This window comes from Parasteatoda tepidariorum, chromosome 8 (assembly GCF_982258835.1).
Source record: "Parasteatoda tepidariorum strain Cologne lab strain chromosome 8, Ptep-v5.0, whole genome shotgun sequence".
Taxonomy (NCBI): Eukaryota; Metazoa; Arthropoda; class Arachnida; order Araneae; family Theridiidae; genus Parasteatoda; species Parasteatoda tepidariorum.
In genome coordinates this window covers 5,328,456-5,345,309 of record NC_141762.1, presented here as the reverse complement: position 1 = coordinate 5,345,309, position 16,854 = coordinate 5,328,456, and the positions used below count along the sequence as shown (strand labels likewise).

The window sequence follows — 16,854 nt, the reverse complement described above, 5'->3', positions numbered from 1 at the left end:
GTGATATCTGGCTTTTATTAAATTTTCCATCCGAAATTGCATCCAGAATTAAATTATTTTTAAATTTAAAGAACTTGAAAACTTATTTAAAAACTTAGGGATCATTGCGACATAATAAATAAGAGAATAAAATAGTTAGCATTTACAGATTCATTTATGTAAAATTGCCATTTTTCAGAAATATATTTTATTGATTTCCTATAATAACGTCTTCACATTTAATTTTATAGAGTGCGATATTATTTTTTTTATTAATCTTTCCAATAAAATTGTATCATCACGAAATAATTAAAATATTTCTAAATAAAAACTTTAGGATATTTTTTTTTGGAAATTATATAATAACTAAAAAAATTAAGTAGTGAGCATTTGAAGATATATTAATTTAATATTACCATTTTGCAAAAATATTTAACTATTTTATTAAATTCCTATAGCGTAATTACATCTAAAGGGTTGAAATATTTAATATTTTTTATTAATTTTCTGTAGCGTATTTATACAAATATTGATAAAATAGTCAACTGGTTTATTGATTTCCTATAATTACTTACCTATATTGATTTCCTATATCTAAATTTATTGGAATTGATATTAAATTTATTCTAATTTTCTCACATTTTCCGCTAAATAATTATTTTATCTAATAATAAGTAAATGTTCTTTTTTTTTCCTTTCCTTTTTTTTCGCGTTTCTTTTTTTGCGTATATGTCATCAATTTTTATCTTCTGCGTTTCTTTTTTTTATCATTCGATAGTTTTCTTCGAATCCTTTTTCTCCGTTTAAAGGTGAATTAGAAAGTACAAAGTTCTAGATTAATGCACAATTTGTATTTTTTGGTGACGTTCGGTTCTAACCTTTGAATTCTAATTTCTTTTCTAATGATATCAAATATATTTACAATTCCGGTCTAAAGATAGCATCCTGAAAAACTTACCTTTGCCCACATACTATATTTAGAGACAATTAGAAAGATAAGGGAGTGATTTTAATAATTTTCAGATCTCATGGGTCACTTAAGAATCTCATATAAATATACCTGAATATTTACCTCGTTCCTTACAATCTTTTACTTCTCGCAATTCTTCATTCTTTGCACACAATATTCATACCTTAGGTAAGTTCTTGCATACATTTGTTGATATTTTTTCTACCTTATTTTTATATGTAAATTTGAATGAAATTAAATACTATTAAAATTTTAATTTTTCTAAAAACTTAAAGTTTTGTAGCAATTTAATTTCGATAGCTAGTTTTATTATAGGGGATAAAAAATACAAATTTAAAATATTAAATATCAGTAAAATATATTGATGCATTTGTGGATAATTTCTCTTCTTTATTTAGCTAGTTATTGTGTTTATTAGCTATTGTGTGGAATTATTTAGCTAATCGTTTTGCTAATTATTGTGTTTAATTACTTAGCTTAGTATTTTCTCACTAGTTATTGTATTCATATTAAGTTATATATTATTCGAGTACATTTTTGCGATAAAATTAAACTCGGATTTAATTTTGATGCAACTATATTTTAATATTATTAAACACTATTAAAGTTTTAATTTTCTCAGAATTTTGTTTTTCATTTTTGGGTGCATTTTCTTACATTACCCAATAGTAAATAAAATAAACTTATATAGTAAATGATTAATTAATATCGGGTAAATATTTCTTGTCAGAAGTTTCCTCTCTCTGTATAACTAACTGAGTGTAAATTTTATTAATTTATAACATATAATTATGATAAAATCAACTTTATTCTTAATTTATTATGTTTCGCTAATTATTGTGTACATAGTAAGCTATAATTTATCCGAATATATTTTTAAGATAAAATGAAACTCAGATTTAATTCTGATGCAACTATATTCTAATATTATTAAACACTATTCAAGTTTTAATTTTCTCAGAATTTTGTTTTTTACATTTTGGGGTGCATTTTCGTACATTAGAATAATGGTATTTATGTAAATAAAAAAGTAGTTAAGTAAATAAAAAAGTAGTAAATGATTAATCAATATCGGACAAATATTTTTCCATAAAAATTTTCCTTTTTCTGTATAGCTAACTAACTATTGAATGTAGATTTTATTTACTTACAAGATATAATTATGATAAAATAAACTTATATTTATTATCTAATTAATATTCAAATACTATTAAATATTAATCAAGGTTAGTAGTTTTTAATAAATTGTTTATTTGGAAGAAAAATATACAATTCTAAACTTCATGTATAAATTTTAATTTTATTATAGTTCATCGAAATATTGAAATTGTAAATTGTTTTTCTAGCATTTGGTTATCTTATTTAAATAATAATGCTTTCTTTTCAGAAAAATAATTATAAAAATGAAGACTTTATTGATTTTGATTGCTTCCATTACGGTTGTGGCTGGTAGTCCTCTTGGTAAGCTACATTCTTTTTTTTTTAAAATAAAAATAATACATAGTTTTCTTTTTTTTTCAATTAAGTTGTTTTAAAATTGCATGCTTATTCATTGTTCAGTTGAAATATTAAAAAATAATATTTAAATTTAGATTTTAACTAATGTTTTTTTTAAGTAAATTTTTTTCCAAAAACATTTTAAAAGGTAACATTAACTAATAGAGCATCAGAATTGATGCAAAGTTAAATTAAAATTGTGATTTTTTTTTTAAATCAAATTGTTGGTTTATTTTGGTAGAATATAACGTGACTAAGCGCATTAAAAGTGGGAAATATTAAAGCTTTTATAATTGTAAGGATATTTTTTTTCTTTAAAATCTCACATAATTACCAATTTTTATAATTTTTACTTTACGTTACAAAATTGTACGAGTTTTAAGACTTTTAATTTTTTAAAAATTTTTCTCTTTTTTTGTTGAGCTTGAAAGTTGAAGAATTATTCTTAATAAATTAATTTTTTTCACTGAAATTTAGGAAATACAATTGTAGGAATACTTTTTCATTAGAATCTAATATAATAAAAACTTTTAATGTTTTTAACTTTTTATTTTTAGATTCCAAAATTGTAAAGCTGTGCTAGTTTTATGATTTTTAAACAAAACTATTTTCTTTATTTTGGAATAAGTTAAATAATTATCATTATTTAACTGATTCACCAATATTTAAAATAGATAGTTGTAGGGTTACTTTTTCTTTACAATCTTGCATAATAACACTTTTGGATGTTTTTTGTCTTTTTGTCTTGCATTCCAAAATCGTACGAGTTTTATGACTTTCAAACAAAAAAAAAATTTCGGTATTTAGTTAGAAAATTGGACAATTATTATTAAAAAATTAGTTTTTTAACTCAAAATTCAGCAAATACAATTGTAGAAATTTCGCATAATCACAGATTTTGATGTTTTACTGTCTTTTTGCGTTGAGTTCCAAAATCGTTCAAACAAATAATTTTCATTGTTGATTTGAAAATTGTACAATTATTATTATTAATTAATGTTTCTTGATAAATGTTAGTAAATACAATTGTAAGGATACTATTTCTCACAATTGGAACATATATAGATAACAAAATATATAGATTGAAAATATAGATAGTAGAATACAGTATATAGAAATAAAATTCTTACATACACAGTTAGAATTTTCCACCTGAAGTTACTGTAAAATGTTCGGCTGTAGTCTGTCCTTCCAATTAACATAAAGTTTACGGTTTGGAACAGTTTTTTTACCTTTACAGTTTTGTAACCGTTTACAATAGGTACGGTTTGAGAATTCAAAACGTGAATTGAAAATGATACAGTGTTGTAACCATTTACAACTAGCATAGTTTCTTAACCATAAAAATTAAACTTAAACGGACAGCAGAGCTCTGTGGGTACTGCGCCATTTACGGGAGAATGATAATTTCTTATTCTAATAGTCCAAAGTCACTGACTAGATAGAGCTGGACACTAAAAACTCTTCATATATTGATGGGGGAGCGGGAAGTAAGGAAAGAAACATTGTATTATCGACTCTCGAATTCGAACCCCTGTTTATCCGGTCTTTAAATTATCCGATTAGCTCTTTTAGCTACAGATGTACCTAGTTCCACAGAACAAAATGGATTTTAAGGTGAGCCTATGGCGCTGATAGAATTCTGGTTCATTAGCCGTATTAGGTGAAAAAATCACTAAAGTTTTTTCTCACACTTAACAGTTTGTGTATCATCATTTTTTTTATGGTTAGTTGACTGTTTTGGTTGAATACGGTAAACTAACAATTAAATAAATTGTTATTTGACCAGTTTTGACAAAAAAAGTTCTAACAGTGTAATTTACGATTTTGATATTTTGTCATTGAGTGGAGACAGAGTTTCAGTTACAAATTAATTTCAGTTGCCTTACCTACATATTTCTTTTGTAGGAAGAAGCAGCTACATTGATGCTATCGAACGATGCAATACATATGTGGATAAATTACTGGTGAACGCCGCGAAAGATAATAATTTGGAATCATTTCCCGTTTACGGAAGAGAACTTAACTTTAGGAAGAAAGTAGTTTTCTATCCATTCAAATGCTACGCCAACTTGACAGAGGGTCACATTACAGGATTGGGCAATCTCCATCGAAAGGGCGCATGCTCCATATCCTTTCATAACAGAAGACTGAAAATTCACACAGAAATCGAAACCAAACAAATTAACTTCAATTTTACTGGCAAAGCATCCGTTATCGGTTCAACCGCTGACGTCATGGTAGACGCCGTTACCTCTCCTTTGAAAATCGAAATGGATTTCTCATTTAATGGCTCATCAGGTGACGATGGCAAGTTGGACAGCTACAGGCCAACCGTCATATCGAACATGAATGTTTGGATTGATGGTCTGGGTATGATGGAATGGATAAGGGAACCCATGGAAGAAAACGTGGAAGAGTTATTCTTTAACTTAATTAATACTTTAACTCATCATCATCTGAAAGAAGCATTCAGTGAGGATATTCAGAAGAATCCTTTTTCTATAGAAGACTTAGAAGATGTTTATGCATCGACAATTGAGCCAGTAACTGAAGACCATAGAACAACACCTCGTGGTAAGCAATCAAAATTTATTTCCTTAATATATCATTTTAAATATAGAAGTTCAAGACATAAGAGTACCTTAACTTCGACCAGGCATTAATCGATTAATTGTTTACCGATACCAAAAAGAATGAATGGGGAAAATGAATGCATTGATGTTACAAGTTCACCTAATCTAGTTTAGCCAAATAGGTGGGACACCACTTTTCTCTGTAGACGCAGCAAACTAATTTTGCGACGTAGCAAGGTTAATTTTAACTGCCTTTATGGCAAGAATTTAACTATTAGCCTATTAGTCGATTTCCAATTTTTCTTATTGATTTCATCTTCTATTGTAAGTTGGGTTTTCCTCTACTAATAATGTTTCGTTTCTAATTCTAAAAGGCTAAAAGATTTTGGCCCTGTTGTTATAAACAGCACCTAATTCATCCGATGTAGTTTAGCCAGATAAAAGGGATAACACTCACTATTCTCTGTAGACGTATGAAGTTAATTTCGTGACGTAGCTTAATCAACTGTTAACTGACCTTATAGCCAGAATTTAAATATTGTCTTAATCTTGAGCAACATAAAATATCACTTTCCCTATTTGGGCAGGATTTCCCTATTTTTTTCTGTCATACACGGACAAGCAAACTTTTTGAGTAATGCAATCGGTTAAACTTTTTTCGTCGCTGAGATGCTAGAGGGAAATCTTTACATTTTTCTCAATCTTTGCTATTTTTTTAATCATGTAACTCCATTTTTAGCCATATTTTTCAAAGTTTTTCCATATAGCACTCAGTAATTATCACCCTCTTTGTAAGTATAATAGCCGTATCGAAGTTGCGCAATTTACCCACTCTCCATATTTTTCTCCTTTTCCTTACCATGGTTTCAGCGAATATTGTGTTTTCCCTACGAAGGTACGTAGGAGTTAGAAAAGTGAAATATTCTAGAGAGGGGAAAGTGTAAAATTTGCTGAAGACGTCCATTTCCTTTACAATGAGTATAAAACATGCAAATTACCTTTAAATAATTTTTTAAATTTTTAAATATCGATGATTTTATACTATTTGGCTTTAATAAAATTCCATTTTTTTCTGTAGGCAAAGAAGAATATACTATAGAGGATTCTAACAGTTACATCGACTCTGTTCTCGCCAACCGGTTTTTGTTCGAATCGAAATATAGCAAGTTGGATCCTCTCGTTTTGAGTAGCACTCGCTTGGAGAAAGTTTTTGTTCGAGATCCTCAAAATGAAGATGCAAATTTTCTCAAACTTGAGAAGGGCGAACTTGAACACCTGTCCAACGTGAGGAGGAATTCCGAATGCAGCATTCCCGAATTCATTGAAAGAAACATTACTTTTGAATGCTCTCTTGGATTCGACGAATTAACTCTGAAGTACCAAGCCGAAGCTCACAATGGTAGTGATGTATATAATTTCCAGCTCATCGTTACAGTCAAACAAACGAAATTATCGTTAAAGGTTACATCTACCTTAAGTGACAATGTTCCGACAATCCTTGACTATTCAGTCGACAATGTGGGCAAAATCAGTATAACAGCTGCCATAGATATTGTGGGTGCCCAAACGAGGTCACCCTCTTCGATAGAAACTCTCTACAACAGTAAAGTCATTCTGACGTACTTTTCGGAAGAAGTAAATAGCATTTTAAAAGGACGATTTAAAGAAGTCTTGAATTACAGCATTTACAAAACACCTCTGCATTTCTTGGACTCGTAAAATGTATCTTTTGTTTATAAGTTATTGTTCCGTTACCTAAAATGTAGGACAACTAGCTAAGTTTTTAAAAGGGGGCTAAAGACACAAAATTTCGAAACTTTTTCAGTTTAAAATTATGCGAACATTCAATATTTATTTAATCTGGTAAACGTAATCTGCCATAATTTCTATTCATCTTTGTTACAAAAGAATTAGTTAGCAATTTGTGGCATCCGTAGAAATCTTTACAAACGAAGCAGATGATTTGTTAAAGATTTTTTTTAAGTCAACAACGTATTATTCGTTTTTATTTAATTTTTTTTTAGGATAGATCGTAAGACCAAGCGATATATTTTGAAGAATTCTTAACAAAAATGAAGAAAATACTGTATCCATTATGGGTCTCAAATTAAAGAGGGGAACAAATATCAAAACTTGCCGAATTATGAACGAGAAGGGCCAAGTTGAAAGCACCAAACCTTGTTTGCTGACTGAAGAAAGCGACAATTACAGAATGATCTCTAAATTTCATACAAACATTCTTCTCATTTCGTTCGATAGCGTTTTTGTTTTTAAATAAAATGTCTTCATTTTGGACAAGTGTTCTAAAAATAGGAATGAAGAGTGATGATTTTAGGACACTTTGCATAAAAACTAAACTTGAGCGAATGGCATACGAAATTTCTTCCTCAAATTATTACAAAATTGTTAATTTTTGAAAATAATTTTTTGGGTTCTATCCAAAATTGGCAAAGCTAATTTTTTAACATTTTAATTTTCTTAAAATGCGTGAAATATTTTGATTTAAACATTTTCCCCGCATGCAGTATTTGAACTGAATAAAATTTAATACAATAAAATAAACATTTAAAAAAAAGTTTGTAAAATGTGTCTTAATGCTCCTTAACTGTAAAACATTGGAATGCCTTATTTTTATAGGAGAACTGCATTTGAATGTATAACTTGTAAATAATAGAAAATCTTGTATTTATTAATGGATGAAATTGTAATAAAGTGTACATAGTAAAATAATTTGTTTAGTGAATCTTTTACCTTCATGATTTACATTTTATAATACAACTAGGGTGTTTTGCCTCTACTCGCTGCCGCTCTCAACTGTTACAACGCAATAGCAGCTTGGTAATAGGTGGGAGTAACAGGGAGTAGCTATTAGTGTGTGTAGCAAGGGAGACTACAAAAAATATTACAGGAGGTATTTCTTATTCAAGATTTTTCAACAATAAAAAATATTTATTAAAATGTTTCCAAAATCTTGTACTGTAAAACCCCGTTATAATTAATTGTCTGTGGATCCAGCAATAAGTTAACTATAAACGGTAGTTCACGATATCTAAATTCTTAGAAAATGACTTTTTTGCATATGGCAATAGCATTATTGTAAAAAGTTATTACGATAGTACGTATTTCGTGTTTTTAAATTAATAACCAATTAAATAGATAATACTTCAAATATAGAAGAGGAATGAAATATCTGTTTTACTTTCTGGGAAAGAAATCAGTACTTTTCGATTGACCTTACTATTTGATTTTCAGAAGAGCTTACCAATTTTTGTATCAACAATTAGTTAAGAATTCAATATTTTCTGGTTCTCATTTGGAAAAAAAAAATTTGAAAACATCCAATTCTAATTTGACTTCCGAGATAAAAGTTGTCAAAATTTTCTTTCCTTCCTTAACATAAGGGGAGGAATGTGCTGATTAACATATTCTTCATCTAAGTTTAAAAGTGTGAGATTTGATGTATTGTCATCCTATGCAAACGCAACTCTTGCAAAATTGAAGAAATAAAAAAGTTTATAATGTAATATTATTATATTACATTATTATTATATTACATAAGTTATAGAATGCCATTAGTTTAGGCAAGAAAGCAGTCGGAAATTCGAGGCCTTTCATCTTTCTTTTATTTCTTGCGTATTTCATCATATGTTTGGAACTGTATAGGATAAAAAATCTAAAAGTTATTCTACCTAAAAATTGAATTTTTATTGTTTATTCATATTTACTTAAATAATGACTATTTTTTGTATTGTAAGACGTACAAATTCACCCCTTATTTTAAATACCACTTATTTTAAACGACAAAATCCTAAATTTGAAGGGAATTGGTCAAATAGTTCGTATAAACTAGAAAATTAAAAAATCTAAAAATATTACTTTTCAAAGATAACAAAATAAAATAAATAAATAGAAATGAAAAGAAGAAGAATGATTGTTCCCTATTTTTTTTTTTTCACCCTCTTTATTTGTGATATTCACCTGAATTAGTATTAAAAACGAACCGTAAGTTAGAACTTGTGATTCTTAATTAAAACTGTAAAAACAAAAAATATCGTTCAAACGATGAAATTCTCTTTCATTCACAACTCAAGAAGTATTTATGGTCCCATATCTCAAAAATAAACTCACCAACTTAATGCATAACAAGATAAAAAATGAAAAAAAAGAATTCTTAAAAAATTATCAAACAATTACCACTAATTATTAACTCTTAACTCTGCAAAATATAGCCAATTGAAAAATACGTAATCGTAAATTTTCATGGGTAGCTTTGTTTTTAAATAAAATTTTTGAAATTTTCGTTTGTTGTAAGCTATTTCGCATAAGAACGCGTACCCTCGCTGAACTCCCGTACCCCTTGGGAAACGCATACCACACTTCGGGAAACACTGCTCTTGAAGAACATAGTTGAAAAGTGTGATAACGTTCAAATAAGGTGCTCACGCCATCAAATCCAAAACAACACCCATTTTGCCACGGGTAATAAAAACTTAAATTAGCATAAAGGGTACCAAAATTTTCTGCCCCTGTCCGGTCTATACTATCGGAACAATGTTCTGAAAATGACTTCTTCCCATATTTTGAGGGTCAAGAACTTAAATCCGTTTTAAAAAGGTTCTTTTATTTTGAAATGAAAAAGTAGATTTATTCAGACACCAGGAAATCAGATCCAATTAGACACTCAAAGACTAGTCAGAAATTTACGTACTGTTCTGATTTCGTGTCGTAACTTAATTTCGTGTCGTAACTTAATATCTTTTGCGATAGGTAATTAGCATATAGTTAAGTTTAAATCCTCGAATACTTAAGCAGGAAAACCTCGTTTCCTTAGATCAGAAAGTAGTAAAGTGTTCGCTTTTCTTTTCTCACTTAACAGAAAAGAGGAGAAAAAAAGATACCATTAATTTCCATCATGAAATTTATACTAATTGTCTTTTTGTTCTTTGTGTGCGTGTGTTTTTTTTTTTTTTTTTTTTTTTAATAAATAATCAGATCAATAATTGCTAACATGCATTTAGAGATGCAAAAATGACTCGTTTATTTCATAATAATTATATTTATTTACATCGAAATATTTTAAACAATTGTATAAATAACCTTTAGTAGCACCATTATAAACAATTATTTTCTTGGAGGTGCTAAAACAGAAGTAAGTTTAGGAATCCAAAGATTAAACTATTCAATAACAAGGCTCAATCGATTCTTGGAAGAAAAAAAAAATTCTTATGAGCAGCGATAGGATGTTGACGACATAAAAATTCTTTTAAAAAAATACTTTTGAAAACCAAAAAAGGCTTCCAAAGACAACAAAAAATTACTTAAATTGAAAAATAATGTCTTAAAATTTTTTCAAAAACAGATTCTGTATTAATCTATTTTTATTTAAAAGAATTGCATATCTCGTATATATAAATTTAATGTAAAAAAAATAATAATGATTGAAATAAATGTGTTATTTATGAATAAAATAAAATGTAAATAAATACTCGATAAAAATAAATTATAAGGAATATCAGATATTCTTTCGAACACGTCTCTTGTTCAAAAGAAAATTCTTTAAAAACTCTGTTCAACACTTTTTTATTGAAGAATATTTAAAATAACAAGATTCACTGCAAAGAATACATTAATTTATTTAGAAAAACTTAATTCACGAGAAAACTGCTTTTGTAATGAAAAGTATGATTCAAAATTTGTAAAAAAAATATTATAAAAGGAAAAGAAATCTAAAAAAATGACCAAAAATCATGAATAATGCCTAAAAAAAGAAAAAGAAACAAAAATAAAATTTTCTCATTTATATAAAAATGTGAAGTTCATGAGACACAATAGCGATTACCATAAGAGTTTTTTAATGAAAAGATAAACATTTCAGGCTTTCTTGCCATGATTAAATTAAGTGGCAGCTAAAATGGGAAAATATTTGTTTTGACCTTTGAGGTTTGTCAGAATAAGGCGATAATTCAAAATAAATTCAGTTCCCCTATAAATAAGCTGTCATACTTTTATACATCTTTGCATGAGAGCTGGGTTAACATCAAGTATTTCTAACTTTGGTTGGGCCTCCAATAATGTTTGGTAGGGTTGAAGTCTTGCTGTGCTGCGTTCATTTAGTGTTGATGCGCTAATTTCAGATAAAGCTCTATCTAAAATACCGTTTTTCAAAATGCTAAAACTCTGTTCTCGAAGAGTTTTGCAGCCGTTGTTAGTGGCCAGAAAAGATCTGACCTCATCAGCAACTTCAAAAATGTTAGTAATTTTGCCGGGAGTGATATAAATAACATTGTTTTCTCTGAAAGTGACAGCACTTCGAAACTCACTGGAGACAGCCGGCTTTGCCAATACTGCTGCTTTCCATCCAATATATTCGAATTCGTCAAAAAATGCCAAATAAAATCGTCTCATCTCTGTCTCGCAATTTTCCTTGATGATCGTTTCAACGAAATAATCTGTCAGTGAACGCAGTTTTTCATGCGCTGTTTCCGCAGATGTGAACGTACCCAAAATAGTCCATTTGCCATGCGTCATTACATAGTTCTGTGAATCTTCTTCTTCAAAGAATGGCATCAAACATGGATAAGCACCATCCATAATAATAAAAATAACCGGTTTTCCCTTACCTTTATACCTATACTGTAGACCCAAACAGGGTTGATAGATCATTTTGAGAGCGAAAGGTAATTTTTTGGGCAAAAGAGACTGATAGCTATTAGCGTGAATGACAACATCGCAGAAAATCTTCCTTTGTGCTCCATTTTGCAAACCAGTGACCATCATTCCTTCCGGTGTTTTCTGAACATCCAAAACAAGAAAGTTTAATAGAGTTGGAATCCTGCTCGATAATAAGCGGTTCTTAAAATAAGTTCTCAGAGGTTGTCCCAGTTTTGCTGTTGGCTCGTCTATGATAGCCCCGTAATTTACATTTGTAAAGCCAAATTCCCTTGGGTCTATTTCCCGCCGAAAACAATATTCTTCGCAGACACTCTTAAAAAGTGATTTCGGTACCTTGGGTTCACAGCCATCAGAGTCTTTATCTCCCAACAGGTATATAGATACGTGGTTGGCGTTGATTAATTCTGGATAGAATTTTTGGAATTTCTTTAAGCCTAGCTGGCAGTCTCTTCTTGTCTTTTCTGAACGAGGATAGTGTGGTCCAGCGTGAAGTCTGATTCCAAACATTCCAGATATTCCCCGGAATATGTCCTCTTCTTTGTCAAGAATGAAAATATCTCGGCTTGGATTATCTGCTTTCAATTCTAAAGCGGTGTGGACTCCGTACCATCCAGCACCTATGATGGCTATCTTTTGTAAACTTGGCATGGTACGAATCCTTTTGTTTTCAAGTGATTAAGCCACCCTGTAAAAAATTTTAAAAAAATGTAATACTTAAACGAGAAATATTGAAACGTTTCCTTTTTTCTCTCTCTATTTCAGCCGTACTTTAGAAACTTTGACAAAAGAGCTATACATTCCGAAAAGAATCATATAGTATATCGGTGAGGTAAATATATAATTGTAGTTATTATAATAATTGAAAATAGTAATTTTAATGCAGTATTCCTGCCTTCTGAAGAAGTTGAATTAATTTTTTTATTTTTCGTATAAGACAACACTTAAACATTTGGGTACTTGCACCTCAAGAAGAAGAAGATCACATTACCCGCATATTTAACCTATGTCGTCAGTGCCAGCTGATCGCTTATAAGCGAAATGGTGTGTTAAATTTGAGCTAAGTTTCTCCACTTAAGCTTGAATGTTAAAATTAACGTGAAGTTAATTAAATACAGCTCTGTATCACGCATGGAATTTGTTAAAATATAATTCTTCTTCGTCTATTTCTTTTATTTAACTTATATTTATTATTTGCATTTTATTTTTAGCGTGATATATTTTTTGTTTGTGTACCTGGCAACTTCGATGCATAATTAGTTTGTTTATGTTCTACATGGCTTCGTGCCTTGCTTTGTGTGTTAAGTAAGAAATATGTAGTGAAAGATGTGAACTCTTTGAGAAAGAATCTTCGTAAAAGAATATAAAATGTGTCACCTAAGAGAATTGATACTTGAAGGGCTTACTGGAAACAGAATGGAAGGAACAAATGCCAACGTAAACAAAAGTCAAGTTTCAACAACCCATCAGGAGTTTCATACCCACATTACGTCACTTGCAAGTATCGCTTCTCCTCTCCTAAAAAGCTGCATCTACGACAGATGAGATGGCTGGCTGTTTGAGATGGTCAGCGAACTTATTAGGATTGCATTTGAATAATCCCAAGGAATCACTATAGTTACCAAAGCAATGAGAGAAATAAATAAAAAATGTTTTAAAAAAAACAGAAACATGTATATTGTTTTCTTCTGTATCGTTTTAAGTTACAAGAGTGTAATTAACATAAAAATTAAATGAGCTTTTGCCGATCGGACCGTGCAGTGGTCAGGGAGCTGACTCCAGATTAGAAGTGTCCTGGGTTTGAATCCCGCACGAGGAATCAATGTTCTTTCATTCTCTATACTATCTTTCTTTACTGTGTGAGCAACGTTGGCCCACAAAATAGGGTGCCCCTGAAAGAGTGGCAGACAAATCTGAATGACGAATGTCAATCTGGTGGGCAATGGAAAAAAATGTGCTTTTGAGAATAATTGCAACGGCTATATTAAAAAACATTTTTAAAGGATTTTATTTTAACAATTAATATCACTAAAACTTCTTCATTTAAAAAAGCACTTAACATTTTGTTTATTATATAGAATAGCATTAATATAAGATAACTAAAAACTATGTAAAGTCAGTTACAAAGTGAAACTCATTTTGTATTTATTTATGAAAAAGTAATTCGTTTTCCGTATTACCCTAAAGAACTAAAAAAAGATGAAGCTATAGTTTCTCAAAAAACTATTTAGCATGTTTTACGTGAAGATATTTAAAATAACGATTTAATTCTGCTTTATAGCCACCGTTGAACAGCTGTGAACACCGTTGAACTAGCACATGTGCTGACGTAAAAACATCTTTAGAGGTAGAGGAAAAATGGGTTAAAGTCCCTTTGTCGGGAAAGGGGGGTTAACCGTGGGAGGTATACATGCTTTTTTTTGTTCTCTCTCCATGTAACGCAAATGTGAGTAAGTTGCATGAAAATGTCCTCCATGAAGGCAAATTTTTACCAATACTTGATCTAGTAGGATTGAGGAGAACGATCAATCTCCAATTCCTGAGGGGTTACGTGTTATGAGATCACGGAGGATTTTCGATCGGCTGGATTTGAACCCCCGTTTTCAGGAACATGAGTTCAGTGTCCTGCCAACCAGGCTATCAAGGTGCCATAAGTGAAATATTTCACTTGAAATATTATTCTCTAAAGTTAAGAGCAATAATTCTTGGAAATATACTCATTAAGAAAATCCCGAAAATTCCCTGAAATTTATATAGCGTCATCTGTTAAAACAAATCGAGATAGTTAAATTTCCTCGCTTCGATGACGTTCAGTTACGTTAGGGTAGATCATGCAACCCCATTCCCTTTCGAAATCTCCACACAAAAGACGGCAGAGATCAATTTTACGTGGCATTTTCATGATGTTTATAAATATACTGCAGTAGAACTAACCATAAGAGGTTTTTGAGGATTTCCTCTTCATGTTATGAAAATGTGGGTGTTTCCATCAAACATCTAACTCTACTCAGAAAAATATTTAAACTTAAGAATACAGAATGTATTCTGATTGCATAACACAATCAAAAGCAATAAATAAGATATAATTTTACTTGTTAAAAATATATATATGTGTTGATAGTCATAACCCTCTTCAAAAAATGTTTGCTGTTCAAAGCCAGTAATAAAATAAAATGGTATATAATTTTGAAGTCAAGGTAATAAATGTTTTTGAATATTTAGGGGAATAACGATAGAAATAAGGAGAAATAAAAATTTTATAATTTAACTTGTTGCAAATTGAAAGTTAAGGGATGGATAACGATTTTTCTAAAGCAAGTTCAAATTAAACGGTCGTAATGGTGATGTACGAAACGTGTTTGTCTTCAGATGTGCGTAAAAATTGTTAGAAATGTGTAACTTTTTTATGAATGCGAGGATAATAATCTATTTAGAGTCAGAGTTGGATATTAAGAAAAAAAATTACGCACATAAGCATTGTATTTCTTTTTATTTTTGCTTTACATATTCAATTTAGAATATTTATAAATATTTATATGTATGTTTTCTCAAAATGCATCCACCCAAGTCGGAAAAAAATCAAAAGGATAAAAACTTACCCCACCTCCTAATCTCACCGAAAACTATTTACGGACGTAATAGGGGTCTTATGTTTTAAAAAAATTTTAAATGTAAAAAGAGAATGCCCACTACAACCTTGAAATTTTTGAGGAAAACTTCCCTTAAATTAAAATTCGTAAATATCAAAAAATTATGCTTTAAACTTTCGTGGCGGTGTATCGCTGAGAATATCGGCATATTTGATTTATTTTATTTTTGGTGTTATTTATTTTTGCTTAGGTTAAAAAAAAAGTTCTTAATTAGCAATACACTCTTTTTTCATAGAAAGGGTTCAATTTTAAGTTTAGATGGGAAAAAAACCCTTGTTGTTCAGCATATTTTAGTTTTGTTCTTTTCAATTGTATGAACATAATATTTAAAATAAAACATAATTTGAACAAATATTGTAAAGAAAAATTATTATACCAGAATACAACGGATATCCAAGTTTATATTTCTGCAAGCAAAAATTTTTACTACAATTTTAATTTGAAAATGTAGTTTTGTTTAACGAATAAATAAAATCATTTAAACATAGCTTTCTTTCTTTTTTTTATGATCTTTCATACAAAAGAAGAAAAAAATGAATGGATTAAAATTGGATGGAGTGGCTCCTATTTTAGAATCTTATTTATCTTGTAAATAAAAGCAGATTTAAGAAAAAAGAAAACATTATTTTTAATTGAAACAAAAAGGAAAATAAGCAGATCTTTGTGTATGTTACTGTGAATGACCGGTGATTGTTGACTTCCACCGGTGAATGTTGACAATCGCATAGTCCCTTTGGTTAATGAGTACTAGGTCTAGTTAAGTGCCACTGCCTGGTATGCCCTATATCAATGTTTCTTAAGGTACTCCGAACACTAATGTTTCTCTTCATCTATCCTCATCTGATATTAAAATATCGAATCAATATAATAATAACAACGAACAAAGGAATATCAAATCGGATATAACAAATATTTCGGACATTCACCAAATGTGATTGTCGACATTCACCGGTGAAAGTCGTCATTTTCTTGATTTCGGTTATTCTAGGTAACATGTACGCAGAAAATTCGAGCTTATTAAATTTAAATTAAATTAATTTTAATTAAAATTAAATTAATTGCTTTTTAAATTATTAATAGGTTATTTAAAACCTAAATAATATCAGTTAACTACATTTCTTTTAAGAATCAAAAATTAGATTTCACCAAGGAAAAAAAAAGTGTGTCTTTTCTGAGAGCTTCTGTGTAAGTAATCTAAAGTATCGTCATTAGCAAACTTGATGTCTAGTCTTGAAACAAATAAGATAACTTCTTAGTAACTAAAAAAAAAATCCGATCAAATATTGTTCAGAGTTGTAGGATGAAGAAATTTAACATTCATCAAAGACTTGTTATGAACATTTTAATAAATTTTATCCCAAGTGCAGAAATTATTCATTCTACATATTATCTAAGTAATGTGGAGGTCAACTAGGGTAATCTGTTAGAGTGCCAAAAAATGAAAATTTCTCAACTTACTTAGGTAATCTGCAAACTACCTACACATTATCTACGACATCTAGCAGGGGGACCG

The 16,854-nt window shown here is 29.6% G+C and overlaps 2 protein-coding genes across 2 annotated transcripts; one reads left to right on the top strand and one right to left on the bottom strand.

Moving 5' to 3' along the window:
- Positions 1-820: 820 nt before the first annotated feature.
- On the top strand, positions 821-7,749 carry LOC122270795 (uncharacterized). The gene is made up of 4 exons (XM_043049566.3): positions 821-1,117; positions 2,337-2,410; positions 4,355-5,023; positions 6,101-7,749. The coding sequence occupies exons 2-4, from the start codon at positions 2,353-2,355 to the stop codon at positions 6,739-6,741; spliced, it is 1,368 nt and encodes a 455-aa protein (XP_042905500.2). The 5' UTR covers positions 821-1,117; positions 2,337-2,352; the 3' UTR covers positions 6,742-7,749.
- A 3,270-nt stretch (positions 7,750-11,019) lies between these two features.
- On the bottom strand, positions 11,020-12,342 carry LOC107442037 (uncharacterized). Its single transcript, XM_016055483.3, has one exon. It carries the CDS (start codon positions 12,340-12,342, stop codon positions 11,020-11,022), a length of 1,323 nt encoding a protein of 440 aa, XP_015910969.1.
- Positions 12,343-16,854: the final 4,512 nt, after the last annotated feature.